General features: G+C 50.3%; 2 protein-coding genes across 3 annotated transcripts in view; both read right to left on the bottom strand.

The window, feature by feature from the left end:
- Nucleotides 1-508: 508 nt before the first annotated feature.
- Tpp1 (tripeptidyl peptidase 1) lies at nucleotides 509-7,276 on the bottom strand. Its single transcript, XM_027919929.2, has 13 exons — nucleotides 7,233-7,276; nucleotides 7,044-7,115; nucleotides 6,638-6,777; nucleotides 5,366-5,516; nucleotides 5,048-5,175; nucleotides 4,732-4,910; nucleotides 4,431-4,629; nucleotides 4,090-4,278; nucleotides 3,758-3,827; nucleotides 3,209-3,329; nucleotides 2,947-3,105; nucleotides 2,652-2,777; nucleotides 509-2,485 (listed from the first exon to the last, which is right to left on the bottom strand). The coding sequence occupies exons 1-13, from the start codon at nucleotides 7,274-7,276 to the stop codon at nucleotides 2,345-2,347; spliced, it is 1,719 nt and encodes a 572-aa protein (XP_027775730.2). The 3' UTR covers nucleotides 509-2,344.
- A 775-nt stretch (nucleotides 7,277-8,051) lies between these two features.
- Nucleotides 8,052-14,894, bottom strand: part of Dchs1 (dachsous cadherin-related 1) — a 33,796-nt gene continuing 26,953 nt past the window's right edge. For both annotated transcript variants that reach the window (XM_071616423.1, XM_027919928.2), the window contains 8 exons: nucleotides 13,377-14,255; nucleotides 13,140-13,253; nucleotides 12,773-12,984; nucleotides 12,529-12,683; nucleotides 12,202-12,332; nucleotides 11,802-12,085; nucleotides 11,377-11,515; nucleotides 8,052-11,059 (listed from right to left, as the gene is read on the bottom strand). In XM_071616423.1, the coding sequence (XP_071472524.1) occupies nucleotides 8,454-11,059; nucleotides 11,377-11,515; nucleotides 11,802-12,085; nucleotides 12,202-12,332; nucleotides 12,529-12,683; nucleotides 12,773-12,984; nucleotides 13,140-13,253; nucleotides 13,377-14,255 (4,520 nt within the window). In that variant the 3' untranslated portion in view covers nucleotides 8,052-8,453. The remainder of the gene's footprint in view (nucleotides 11,060-11,376; nucleotides 11,516-11,801; nucleotides 12,086-12,201; nucleotides 12,333-12,528; nucleotides 12,684-12,772; nucleotides 12,985-13,139; nucleotides 13,254-13,376; nucleotides 14,256-14,894) is intronic.

Raw genomic sequence — 14,894 nt, 5'->3', positions numbered from 1 at the left:
CTTCCGCTCACGCTACGCACACCCGGGGTGACGTCACACGTTCCGCGGGTCGCCCCGCCTGTCACCGTGTCAGTTCTTCCGTGGGTCCCACCTCCTCCCATGGCTTGTGGGCGGGTTAGGTAAATGACCCAAGGGTAAAAAAACAGTGGGGAGCTTCGCTGCTGTAGACATTCCACCTTCCAACCCGCAACACTCCACGGCAGTTCTGCCCGGATGGGAGACACTGTATATCCTGGATACAGTGCGGTTCTGGGACACTTCATTCAGATGGACGCTTAGACTTTGCTTTGGGGCCGTCGGTCCGACCCTCCTTGACTACGAGCTGCTTGGCAATCTGCATACTAGTAGTTACCTTATTCAGCCTTTTAAGTGTCGTAATGGAGTTAGAAAGCTCCCCGCCCCGCCAATTGCTCTGAGAGACAAAAGCAGCATGTCGCGCTGCTGTAGATGGAAAGGGGAGATATTTCAGCCTAAGGAGATAACAGACAAATCACAACGAGTGTAAACGTGAGGTTGTCAACAACATTTATTTAATTCTTATTTGTCAACTCTTGAGCTAGAGCCTGGAAATACACGTTAAATAGGACAAAATTCTAGTCCTCTAGGCACCAACGGTCTTGGAAACTAACACACTGGCAATTTCAATACTCTGCTGTAGTTAACAATGCTAGAGGTAGACACAGGTGAGCAGTGCAAGGGAGGAAGAGAACATATGCTACCCACCTCCAGGTGCCAGGCACTCTATCAACATGATTCCACTTAATTTTATTCCCTGATTATGAAAGGCAGGTAGTGATATCCCCACTTACATGAGGAAACGGTCTCAGATAAATTTACTTGTCCAAGTTTCTCTCCTACAAAACCAAGATTCAACCAGGTTTGGTTTTGAAAGTTTATGATTTTTTCTGCCATACCAAAATCAGCTAGCCTCGGGGAATTAGAAAGTGATTTCTGAGCTGAGTCTTGAAAGAATCATGTAAATCATGGAGGCAGTTGTATCAGGGGGTGGTGTTCTGGGCACTGGAGAGCTTCAGCTAGGGTAAGAGTTTCTTGGCCCTTGGGGCAGATAGAGGAACAATGATTTGCTACTCAGGATCAAATTTTTTCCAATCAAGCCAGAAACCTATGTCCCTTGACTCTCATTTTCTTCACTGCCCACCGCCCACTACCTTAACATCATCTAGTAATCTTCAAAGCATTTCTATCAGGCAAATGGCTTCATGGGATTTGTATTTCACTCTAGAAGGTGATAGGGATGTAAAAAAGTAAGGACACTATTTTTACAAGGGTTTTCTGTAATTTAGAGGAGAAAGAATATGGCTTCAAGCTAATATAGTAGCAGTGGGGATGGAAAGAGAAAAATAAATTCAGATGTTCTTAAGAAATATAATTGGAAGGACTTTTGCATCGATAAAGATATATTTAAGAGGTAATATCAGTAGGACTTGTTGATTTAAGGTAGCTGGGGGATGAAGAAAATGAGAGTCAAGGGACATGGGTTTCTGGCTTGATTGGAAAAAGTATAGTATCATTTACCAAGAAGAAACAAAAGATGGAATAGTTTGAGGTTGCGTGAAAGGAGATGAAGTTTCAAGTATTGCATATCTTACATTTGAGTATCAATCATTACTGGATAGAAAATCTTATTTAGTGAGATGGGGATAGCTATAGATGCTAGTAATTTGTTCCAGGAGACAATGATTAAAATGATAAGAGCCAAAGACTAAGAATGGAGCAATGAAGAACACCAGTATTCCAAGAGGAAGCAGAGCAGGTGAAGCTGTGAAGGAGGAAGACAAGAGTGGTAAGAGAAGTTATGCACTAGAAGTTAAAGGGAATAAGTGGGCAACTATAATGGAAAAACCATCAAGGAAAGATTGAGTAGTTTGCACTGGATGAAGCAGCAAATAGGCCATTGTTTCTTAGCATCAGGGGAGGAAAGAATAAAAGATGAGAGCAGAGGTCTTATTGCAGTGAATTGAGGAGCAAACATGAAGTGGTGGTCATCAGATCTGAGCCTGCTGTAACCAGTAATGACAGACCACGTCCTCACCCTGTATTCACATCTCTGGTTGAAAAGAGGAAGAGGTGAAGGGAAGGGCAGACAAAAATTTCTGGTTATATCATCTTGTTGAGGAATCCCGAGGCAGGAGTAAGGACACCTGAATATGAAGGTGCAGGGTAGGGTGGGGAGTGAAGCCAAGCTGACACAGCATTTCAGAGTTAGGGAGATGAGCTGTCTGCAATTTTTGAGGATTCAGTAGGGCTTCCAAAAAGGCAGAATAAGGAACTGATTCACCAATCACAGGACAGAAGACAAGTCAGCTTTCCTGGCAGGAAAGAGTCAAGGATTGAGTAATGTCTTCAGTAAAGCTGGAAAGTTGGGTGTTCCCCAGCCTGTCACAGGATCCCAGCCAGGGCCAGAGCAGAAACCCTGACCTTCCACTTCTTCATTCAGACAGGACTCATGGCAGCCGTGGGTTACCTAGGGAGGAAGTGGGCATTAGATCTGGGTCTGCTGGTACAAGTACCGACAGACTGAACCTCCTTACCCTGTGTTCAGATATCACCAACTCACAATTACCCCCAAGTTCATCTTAGCCAATCCCATACTCATATGACATCTATATACCCTTCCCATCCACACTCACATCGAAGAGTCCTGCTCCACGCTGCTGATAGAGCCTTGGGTTGAGAAAGCCAAGAGGGGGGTGGCCACTAAGGATTCTGTGTTCATTTATCAAGGATATGAGTCCCCCAAACACTGGAGTAGAGGCCTGCAAGGTGAAGATGCAAGTAGTGGTCAGGGTTTCTGAATAATTGAACCTTTGGGGATGAATGTTTGAAAGGATTAGTGGTCTCTGATGAATCAGGGGCTCTAGGGGCAAGGTGCTAGAGGTAGGAGGGAGTTACTGAGAGGGCATTTGGAGTAAGGCTGATTCTCACCGAGGTTCCAGAAACCCATGGAATAGGCACACTGTTGCTGACCACCCAGTAGCCATCAGAAAGTGCAGCAACATCTGGGTAGGCACGGCCACTACCATTGAAGTAACTGGATGGTGGCAGGTGAGGGCTAGAGTTCAGGAACTGGACTACAGCTTCCTCCTGAAAAGCACTTCTGAGTAAGTACTTACCTGTAGCTTGCCCATCAGTCTGCTGAACTGAGGATCTCCCAACCTCTTATCTCTCCACACAAACATGCATGTACCTGGTATGAAGGCCGTGGGAACACGTTGCTGAAGCCACCACCACTGATATAGTCAACTATCTCATTTGTAACACGGAAAGGATTCTGGAAGGAAGTGCCTCCTACTGTGGTGACATAGGGGCTAAGGGAGAAGACAGCATTCAGATAATACAGGACCTCCAAGTTGTGTGGATGAGTAAGCATGGCCTAAATCTTGTTGGAGAGACAAGACTCTATGGGAAGCATGTACACATGCCTCAAGGCATGGTCTGAGCTGACTATATATATATATATATATTTATACACACACACTTTTCTCTAGAGAACACTCAATCTGCCACTAAAATGCCTAGGGACTGAGGAAGAGGAACAACTGGGAGCTGTGTCCCACTCAGGAGACTTGAGGCCTAGAACCTATAGGAAGAAGAGAGGGAGTGCAGCAATCAGGGCAGGTTAAACTGAAGGCTGAGCGATAGGAACACCTGATGGAATTAAGGTAAAGGTGCTAAATCACAAGGTCACAGGTGAAAGATATGTGATCACAGGTAAATGGTAGTTTGGAGTGCTTACCTGGAGGCCGGGAAACTAGGACGAAACTGGTGTCTTCCAGAGACAGACCAACACCCAGCTCCACTGTCACCTAGCAGATAGACAAATTTGGAACCTATATTAGTTGGTCAGAGCTTGGTATGTAGATTCAGGTGCTAGGGAGGAAATCTGTTTATCAGCTCTTACTGCAAAAGGTCAGAGTTTAGAGGTTATGTCATTGGTCTCTGTTGAGGTTCTGAGTTCAGATTATGAGTCAGAGATCAGGTTCAGTCAGTGGTCATGGGGGTGAGGGATCAAAGCTCCCAAGTTGGGTGGGTTGGGATAGAATGTCTAAGTTCAGTGTAGGAGTTCACCTGAGGCAAAGAGCAGGGTAAGACCCCGGCTGGCAGCCTTCATGAGCTCGGTGTTGATCCTCTGGATGTAGGCACTGCTGAGGGAGTCTTCATCATCACCATAGCTTACAGTATGCACATGTGGCAAGGATGACTCATTACTGAGCAGGAGGAGCCACTGCAGGAAGGGCTCCTGTGCCTCATGCCGTCCTGGATTTTTTTTTTTTTTTTGAGAGGTGGGCACAAAGGTAGTCATTGGGGATTTGTCAGGATCTCTTTAGCTCATGGCATTCCCTTGTCAAAGCAGGGATCAATAACCACCTCCAACCCACTTCCCCACCAGATGGTCCTCTTAGCAGTACCAGGGCTACTGTAGACCCATGTGGAGATATTGGCACCAGCACTCATCAGGTATTGCACATCCAGACTGGCCTCGATCCCTGCCCGGCCTCGGCCCTGTTTGCCAACCACTCGGGCTACTGATGTCTGGTGTGCAAAGTTGCCACCAAAGAGGTGCATGAACTCAGCAAGATCTGAGTCATGGAAGTACTGCTCCAGAAACTATGGAAGGAGTCAGAGCAGGAATCATGAGTCAGAGAGTGGTAAGACACTGAAGACACCTTGGGGAGGCTGGGGGAACCCTGGGCTCTCTGCTTGGCTCACCTGGGCACAGGCCTGGCTGTTGTTGGTGGTGCCAGAGCCCACATCTTGTGCTGTCAGGTTGTATCGCTCACGAATCACGGATGGAGTCACTCCAAAGTGCAAGCCAACGCTTCCTGCCACTTGTGGCTTGGGGCGTTGCCTCAGAGATGATGTAGGGGGAAAGCGGTGTAGTCCCCCCACTGTGGAAAGGGGTCAGGTTGAGATCTTATAGACTTCAATACTCATTTTGTCCCTGAGCACCTCCACTCAAACCCCATCTAAACTTCTCAGCCCCTGGATCTGCTTGCCCCAACTCCACCAACGCCACTGGGTTTACCAAAATCCACATGAGAGGCCAAGGCCTGAGGGAGCTGGTAGGGACGTAGGGACCTTACAACATGGATCTTTGCTGGTCCCCCCACATAACGATGAAATTCAGCCCCAGGGAGCAGCAGCTCTGCCTGTCTGGAGGTCAGAGATCAGAAAACAGAAGTCAGAAAACACAGAACAGAGCACCACTGGGCAATCAGTCATTATCTCCTCATGCATTAACCACTACTCACAAGCTCTAAGAAACTCTCAACTCCCTCCCTTTGGGGTTTCTAGTCTCCCTGGGACAACTGATGCTTTCCAAGGGGCAATCATTCTCTCTCACCGGACACTCAGCCAGCAAGTCAGAAAGTCCTGTGTGGTCACTGAATTGCAGTTCCGGGCTCCAGCTGCCAAAAGCCATTTTTTGACTGTGTGGAGGGTAAGTGGTGATGGCCGGACCAGCTCAGCCACATCCTCTATGGTTAGATATTTTCCTGCAGATATTCAAAGAGGGGCTTGCTTTCATGGCTTTCCCAATCTGTCTTTTTGAACCCCAGACAATAAACATCAGGACTTTCCAGGGAGGGCTGTGCAGGTGCTGGGTATATTTGGGGGCCAGGGGAAGAAATGTCTGGAAAGACTTGTAATGCTGTGGTCACGAAATACAGATTTACCCTAAAGACCAGTAGGTTGCAAATGATGCACCACAGCATGTATTTCCATGATCATGAAAAGCAAATGAGATTAATATAAGTTTTCTATTTTATCTCCAATAAAAGTTTCCAAAACTTTTGGAGCCAATCATAACATCTAATTTACCTCTTGTCACCATACTTGTTGATTTTAAGCTTAGCATGATGGTGAACCACTATTTCCCACATGAAGCCACACACATTAGTACTCCCCTCTCAGGTGATCTGAGACTTCCCCCTCTCACTTCCACTCTTCACACATACACATTGTCCCCTTGCCATCAAAGACTTTAACTAGAGAAAAGGATACAATCTAGTGGTTGGAAAGACTTTTTTTTGTGAGTACAATAGGTAGTACAGTGGGACTGAGGTAGAGGGGAAAAAAGACTGCAGACCAATCATGGGGCTGGGCAGTTGTCCAGAAGAAAGAATAAACAATAGAGTTGGGGGCAATGAGAGATGACCAAATGTGGATTAACTTAAAGATAATTTAAGAGTTGAAATTGGCAGCCTTGGTGTCTGAGGAGGAAATGGGAGTGGATTTGAGCAAGGGGAGAGGAACTTGAGTTGATGAGCACTTACGGATAATGGGTTCTATTTCATTTATCTGGTAAGTAACAGAATTTAAATCTAGAGCTGATCATAAAGTCTGTACCTTTAACCTTATCCATTTTTTGGTCTTTAGACTGAGGAAAACAGGTGGAACGTGGGGGAAGAATGTTACTTTGGTAGTACAGTTAAGTTCTAATTCACTTTTTTATAAAAAACTCCTCAATGATAGTCACTGCCATTCATCTGCCCTATATCACTCCCCTGTCAGGCACAAGGAGCATGACCCTGATGTGATTTATACCATCTCATGCCCTGCCCAGCCCTGTGTCTTTCACTGCATTCCACTTTGTGCCCTGGTTCCCAACATGCACCGTAGCGAGGAGAGCCAGGATCCGACACGGCCTGTACCAACTCCGAGAGTCTCTCCAGATTCTGCTGTCTCAAAGCAAAGGTGAGACTCAGCTCTTCCTCAGGGTCCACAGGGCCCAGGGACACCCAGCCTGGGGGCAACCTGCAAGGTCAGGGGACAGGTTAGGATGTGGAGGGGAAATATGGGTGGGTTGGGGAAGGTTCTGGATTAGCGGCTGAGACTTTGGGTACAATCTCAGAAGTGGATAAGGATCACAGAAGATGAATGACAAACTAAGCCTGGGAAACTGGGGTATGGAGGCTATAGAGGTAGAAGGAGCTGGTTTGAGAGTGAGGGATGCTAAGACCAGGACAGTGGGTGCAGAACAGGGCATTCGGAAGGAGACAGTCAGTGTTAGGTCAACTCACGTCCTCCGCTGGTCAGGCTCTGGGCTGTAACTACCTTTGCTGGCGACGATGAGGGCAAGGAGCCCTAGGAGGCTGCGGGGACGGCAGGTGGGTTTTAGTGGTAGCTTTACTGTCATTATATTCCCACCCTCCAACACGTATTCTTTCCAACATGATCCCCTTCACTCCGGGCCCCCCCTAATTTCTCACCAGGTTCTGAGTCCCATTCCGCCTTTCTGCAGATCTGCTGTCATGTGACAGATCACATGGGCCCCATCTTCCAGGGCCACCACCTCCCTGCCTAGTAACTAGTGACGATGCAGGCTTCTTCCTTTCAAATGGTCCTGAATGCTGGGAAGGGGTGGGGCTACCATTAAGATTTCCTCTCTCTGCATAGTTTAGCACAGCTCCCCACCTGCTGCCTAAGTCCCGTCCCCACCCCTCTCCACAGAATCATCACCAGGGAGTGGTTGGTTCTGGAGGCCTACAGACATGGGTTATTCCCAGCTGTTTGATTAAGAGAAATAACTTCTTAGACTTTAGGTTTCTACATTTACAATAGAGACTATCATAAAAAGTGATTTGCCTCCAAATTAATTAGGGTTACAGTGAAAATTTATTCTGAGATAAAACAGCAAATTGCCAAGCAGAGCCTGACTCAACAGATGTGAGGTCTTAAGCTCCAAGAAGGAATCACTTCACTTGGCTACTCCTTTTTTTATGGGGTGGATACTGGGGAACCTAGGGCTGCTTTACCGCTGAGCTACATCCCCAGTCTTTTTTTTTTTTTTTTAACAGTGTCTTGCTAAGTTGCTAAAGCTGGCCTCAAACTTGCATTCCTCCTATCTTGGTTGGCCTCTTGCCCACATTAGAGGGAAAGCACTGTAGAGAGATGTGATTGTCAGTCTCAGGCTAGGCTCTTGAGCTCCTGGTATAATCCCCATCCTAGATATACACATATCCATAATAGGTGCCTTCCAGTCATCCCCACAGAACAGAGCCAGAGGCTGGATACAAACTGCAGTTTATTAAGGCTCCAGAGTGAGAATTGGCACTTGTTCTGGGTAGGGGCAGGGTGTCAAAGAAACCCAAAGGAGCTGGGCCCAAACAGCTTAGAGGGACCTTCCCCATTCCCCTACCCCCCCAATAAATAAAAGTCTTGCTCCATCTCAGGGTGCTGGCACAGGGCAGGAAGTCCTCATTGAGGAGAACCAAGGGCTGCTGCCTCCTTCATATTCCTCCCCACACTGGACCTGACTGGGATGAATGTGGGACCTGCCCCCACTGAAGAATTTGGGATGGAGAGCTGGGGCTTGACAGTGGCCTCCCTGTGGCCAGTCATGGTCCGAGGCTGCCCATGGCAGGCTCAGAGTGGGGCCTGCATTGGGGACACTATGCGCATCCCAGGTCGGGGCCCAGCCTGGGCCACAGCTAGATGTGCAGCTCCGTGTCATCAGGTGGCTCCAGGCCAGACTCTGTGCTGAGTGCTGAAGCTGAGGGGCCCTGGGCCACCCCAAATGGGGAGACAACAGGTGAGCGAGCAGCCAGAGGAGACAGCGAGGGTGAGAAGCTGGGGGACATGGCAGCTGAAGACAAAGAGCCTTCGTGGCTGATGGGAGAGCGGTGAGAGGACGGTGGGAAGATGGCCCGTGCTGCAGCTGTGCTTGCAGGTTTGGGGGGCACAGACTTGGCTCCTGGGTGGGCCACGGCAGTGATGAGGGGTGGTGGGTCAATACGGGGAGCAGGGGGACATGGCCGTGCTTCATCCTTGAGCCGAGCAATCTCTGTGAAGACACTGGCCAGTGGTTGGAACTGAGGGCACCAGCTCAGCAGGTAGTCCCAGTTATAGCTGCCACGAAGCTCCTCCTCTCCAGCCACAATGGCGGTCAGTGCACCTGCCACACATGGTTTGCCATCTGCTGGGAAGCCATAGTCCCCAGTGGGTGCGGGGCTCAGGCCACAGCCCCCCAGAAAGGCTGTGGCAGTGGCTGGGGGTCCCTCCTCTCGATACAAAGTGGCTCCTGCACCTGGCAGCAGCAGCCCTGCCTTTCGACCCTTATACCAGGTGTCAGGGGCAGGTGGCTCACAGGATGTGTCACTCAGTCCATCTGCATCCTGCTGGATGCCTGAGTCAGGGCCCCGGGCAGCCAGGGAGGAGGCCACACTGGCCACACGGGGAAACTCGTTGATCATGCGTATCTCATCATCTTCTGCAGCCTCTGCTGAACCTCGGCCACTTGAGTGTGAAGGGTCCAGGGAGCCACCACGAGGGTAAGGTCCGCCAGCTCCCGGCCCACCATAGCTGGGGAGAGTCTGGTGATACAGGTGCTCTGATGGTGGTGGGCTGGGAGGATCCCGGCCCAGCTTCTGCAGGGAGCCACTGGCTAGGGGTGCTGCCTGTGACATTGGGCCAGGGGCTGCATCAGCCTTCCGGCTGCGGGCCCGAACAAGTCCTAGGACCAGGGCTGCCAGTGCAAGCACCACCACAACTCCCAAGGAGGCTGCCACAGCCCCCACCAATAGTAGGTTAAGGTCAGGTGCCAGGCCTAGTGCAGTGTGAGTGATATCTACAGTCACAGGTACCGTGGCACTTCTGGAACCAGGCAGAGGCCCCCGTGCTACCACCTCCAGCCTTAGCTCCCGTGGTGCTTCACGCCGGGTCCGGCTCCCACCCCCAGAGGTGGTTGTTCCACTGCCTGGTGCCTGACTGTCCACCCGCAGGTACAGGGCACCTGTAGTCTGGTTGATACCAAAATAGGGGGAAGAGGTGGCAAGGGAATAGAGCACCAGGCCATCAGCACCCCCGTCCTCATCTGTGGCCTGCACATGACCCAGGCTGTGGCCACGCTGGGCACCTTCTGGCACTTGGAAGTGGAAAGCTGGAGCCAAGAATACTGGGTCATACTCATCCTCTCCAGTCACCAGCACTGACACAGTGACAGAAGCTGAGAGATTCCCAGCATCAGCAGCACCCACCAGCAGCCGGAAACTTCCTGTGTGCTCATAGTCAAAGGGCACTCGTGCCCGCAATTCCCCTGTAGAGCTGTTGAGTGCAAAAGCCTCACGACCCCCAGGCCCAGCCTCTAGCAGGCTATAGCGGAGCTTCCCAAAAGCCCCAGCATCCCCATCAATTGCATGCAGAGTGGTCACAAGAGTGCCTGGAGGCTGGTTCTCAGCCAGGCTGGTGCTGAGCAAGTTCAGTGGGAAGGATGGGCCATGGTCATTCACATCCTGGACCTCAATTGTCACTGGTGCCAAAGCAAAGTGTGCCCCAGCAGGGTCAGCAGCCTGCACTACAAGCTGATGGCGAGCCTGGGTCTCACAGTCCAGGGGGAGGGCCAATCGCAAGGTGCCAGAGCTCTCATCCAGTTCAAAGAGCCCCAAAGGGTCACCTGAACTGAGGGTAAAATGCACAAGGCCATGAGGGCCAGGGTCAGCATCAGAAGCCTCCATGTGCAGCAGCTCAGCTCCAACAGGTATGTCCTCAGGTACTGTCACATGGTAGGATGCTCGGGTAAAGACAGGTGGGTTATCATTGACATCCAGCACAGTAACGGTCACTGGCACAACTGAACTGCGTGGTGGCTGCCCCCGGTCAGCTGCAGTCACAGTTAGATTGTACTGTGTGAGGCTTTCAAAATCTAGAGGCTCAAGCAACACCAGGCAGCCTAGTGCCTGGGGGCCTGGTCCAATGCCCTCTCCAGCCTCGGCCAGCCGGGATTCCAGATGAAAGACTCGGCCCCGGTTGCCACTAATGATGCTATAGTCCACAGTGGCATGGGTGCGGCTTCTGTCAGCATCTGTGGCCTCCAGGGTGAGCAGTGTGGAACCAGGGGGTAGATCTTCAGTCACAGCCACACGATAATGTGGCAATGTGAAGCTTGGGGCGTGGTCATTTTGGTCCTGTAGCTGCACATGCACTGTGGCTCGTGCTGCTCGGCCTGGAGTCCCATGGTCTCGGGCTTCCAGAACCACATCCACCACTCCTGGCCCCTCATGGCCCAAAGCCACTGTTCCTAGTGTTGTGAACAAAGTTCCTGAGATGAGAAGGGAGGGAAAAGAAATAGTCATTCAGCAGTGGCTGTGTGTGAGCAGCTTGGGAAGTCAGACTCCAGGCAATGGCCTGTGTGCTGGGAGAGTATGGAATGGCCTCATGGATTCAAAGCTCAGGGAATAGCTTCTAGACAAGCAGTCAGGGCAGGGCTTATCATATTAAAGACAGAAGGAAGAAATATCCTCCCTAGGTCAGAGATCTAGGAATCAAAATTTTGAGTAATAAGTTCTAGGAGTGAGGTCCAAATGTGGCCCAATATTGTCAAAGATAAAGGGGTTACATTCTGGGGAAGACACGCACCATTGTTGGGATCAACACTGAAGCCTTCAGCAGGGGAAGCCAGATGGTAGGAGATGTGACCATTGGCACCGGAGTCACGGTCAGTGGCAGAAACAGAGAGAATGGCACTTCCTGGGGGAGTGTGCTCAAGCAGCATTACCTGGGGTGTGAGAAAACGTGTTCATGGCCAAGCTGCCATGCTTGGTGTCCATTATGGCTTGGAGCCCATACTCCTTAATATTTGAATGAGAACTGCCCACCTTCTCCCCTTTCTGGCCACAGGATGTAGAAGTTCACACAACCTGGAAGGCTTTTCTGAGATGGGACCCTCCCATTCCAAGGCAACTCCAACATCCAGCCCACTCCAACCACTTCTAGCTCCGCCACATCCCTCCAACAGGAACAATTTCTGGCCCAGTTGTGGGTACATCCAGGGGAGTTGGTACCTGGTAGAGGCTCTGTGAGAAGGTAGGTGCATTGTCATTGACATCCTCCACAAGCACTGTGAGGTTGGCATGGCCCTCGTGAGGTCCATCATGAGCCAGCAGCTGCAGATGGTAGTGGTCACACTGCTCAAAGTCCAAGGGACCCGTGAGGGAGACACGGCCTCCATAGCGGCCAATACTGAAAGGATCCTGAGGTCCAGATGGACTTAACACATACCACAGCACTGGTCCAGAATCCACATCATTCCCTGTTACCTGTGCAATCTCTGAGCCCAATAGTGCATCTGCAATATATGGGACGAGGTTGCTTTGGCGGGGTTCCAAGCAACCCTGGAGCTGCAGGATGAGAATTAATGCCTCTCAACCACCCCTTTATACCTCTTGTTTTACCAGCCCTTACCTTCAGACACTCGGAGCTCCCAGGGCTGGGGGATAGTGGGGCGATTGTCATTGGAATCGATGACCATCACTGTCAGGGTAGCTGAACCCACAAGGGCAGGGCTTCCTCTGTCTGTTGCCATCAGTACAAGCCTGGACACAGAGCACAATCAAGGAGCAGGGTCTGGGGATAGAAGGGGACCCTGCAAAGGGCTAGGAGAACTCAGGAAAGAGCTGGGTTCTGGGGGAATTCATGGGGTGGCCTAGGGACAGAGAGGGATTCAAGGCAGGAGTTGGAAACTAGACAGACCTAGGATGGGGTCTTGGGTCCATAGGGGCCAGGCCTTACCGTGCTTCAGCCCAGATCTCACGGTCCAGGATGGCTGTGGTAGTAATAGTGCCTGTGGCTGGGTCTACATGGAATAAACCGCGTGCTGGCTGGGATGCAGCCAGACTATAGGAGATCTGTCCTCCAGAGCCTTGATCCAGATCATCTGCCTCCACCTGGTGAGTGTAGGAGGTTGCTGGCACTGGCTTGGCCACAAACAAATCTGACCAACCCTTGCCCCCTAACTTCCTATCACTCTCCACACCTGCAGCAAGGGCCCCTCCAAAGGCCGGGACTCTGGCAGGAAAGCCACATAGTGGGGCCTCAGGAAACGGGGAGCATTGTCATTGGCATCTTGAAGGGTCAGGGTCAGCACAGAGAAGGCAAAGGCTCCTCCACTCTCTGCCTGTAGGACTAATCGCAGTCGTGGGTTTGTCTCAAAGTCCAGGCCTTCTGCTGAGCGAACTGTGATGGCTCCTGTTGGGAGGAAACTGCATCAGTCACAGCCACTTTCCTTGCCTGGAGCCTCACCCTTAATCCAGGGCAACTCCTTTCACATTAAAGCCTTCTCTGGCCCAAAGAACCTATTTCTCAGGAGCCTGTTCCCTTAGAGCCCTTGCTCCCCTTCTTACCTGTACTAGGCTGGATAGAGAATATTCCTTTCTCATTCCCACTGAGAATACTATAGGTGATGGGTCCGTTTGAGCCCCCTGCATGGACAGCCTTGGGGGAGATAATAGGAGTCCCTGTAGAGAGGATGAAAGAGGATAGTATCAGTTGGACTGTGAGTACTAGGGAGGTTTGGGAGACATTTTCAATGAGTAAACCATCCAAGGATACAAATCTGGGACACATGGCTAGGGACCTACCTATGGGTGCATTCTCACGAAGTGTAGCTTCACTACTAGCCCGGGGAAAGCGGGGTCCACGCTCAGACTCCCCCTGCAGTCCAATAATGACCACACCAGTGGCAGAGCGAGCTGGACGACCAAGGTCAGTAGCCACAATGAAGAGGACACGATCTTGGGGACTCAGAGATGCAAGAGAACGGGCTACCCGGATTTCACCAGTGTAAGAGTCCACAGTAGTGCCAGGAGGCGGTGTGCCTGACAGCCGGTACAGAATGGAGGCATTGGCACCAGCATCACGATCTTCAGCTCGTAGTGTGGCCAGAGGCAGAATTGGAGTATTGAAGCTAGGGCCTGGGCGAGGTAGGCGCAGACGCAGAGGGCTAGTGGGGAAAGTGGGTGCATGATCATTGACATCACGCACTGTGATGGTGATAGGCACTGTTGTGCTCAAGGGCCCAGCAGCTGCACCATCCACTGCACTCACAGAAAAGGCATAGCTGGGACAGTGTTCTCTGTCCAGGGCTGTGGCTGTGCGAAGTTCCCCAGAAGTAGGCTCCAGCAGGAAAGCTCCTGCTGTACCTGAACCCAGGTAGTAGGTCACATGACCATTGGCCCCAGCATCAGGGTCATGAGCCTGTAGTTGCAGCAACAGGGTCCCTGCAGGTGCATCCTCAGGCACCTCTACAGAGTAGGCAGGCACAGGAAAGGCTGGGGCATGGTCATTGGCATCCAGCACTGTTACTGTCACAAGTAGAGTGGCACTGAGAGCTGGCTGGCCTCCATCCTGGGCCTCTATCCGCAGCTGGAACACTGGCTCCACCTCCCGGTCTAGTGGCCTCAAGGTGCCAAATTCCCCAGAGGCAACATCTAGGGTAAAGGCTCCTGATGGGTCCCCATCTGCAGAGAAGGGTATATACACATAATCATGCATGTCTCATTTCATGGGGATGGTGGTGGTTTATAAGCAACAGCAGAAGGAAATACAGGGGTTGGAAATGGGATGGGAGAAAGACAAAGATCAGAAATAAAAACAGTAAAGCAAGATACTATCAAGCAGTTGTCATCACTACAGTGTGGTTTGGGAATTCCTAGGAATCCCCTGAGGCTCCTTCATATACATAAGGTCAAACTACTTTCATAAACATTACATGCCTTTTTCATTCTCATCTCACAGATATACAGGAGTCTACAGATGCTACATGGCATAATGACATTATCACTTGGTTAATGAAATGTGTGCTTATGTATTGTTGTACATAATTTATAGAATAGGGAGAAAGTTTAGGGCATGAATATGTGTATTTTTAGAGATTCAGTTTATATGGCTACCTTCAGTTCTACCTATAACCTCTGCAACTTCATCATTGTCCAACAAATTGCTATTTAAAATCGTAACATTTCGTTGTGCCTTTGCAGAAATACAGCAAACAGTACACTTCAGTGGCTTTTTTCTCAAGCATACTTAAAAATTGTGTAAGTTTTAATATCTAACACAATAAATATTGATATGATCCACATAAAAATCCTTTAAGGTTC

Source organism: Marmota flaviventris, chromosome 9, assembly GCF_047511675.1.
Source record: "Marmota flaviventris isolate mMarFla1 chromosome 9, mMarFla1.hap1, whole genome shotgun sequence".
NCBI classification, from domain to species: domain Eukaryota; kingdom Metazoa; phylum Chordata; class Mammalia; order Rodentia; family Sciuridae; genus Marmota; species Marmota flaviventris.
This window is presented reverse-complemented; position numbering and strand designations above follow the sequence as displayed.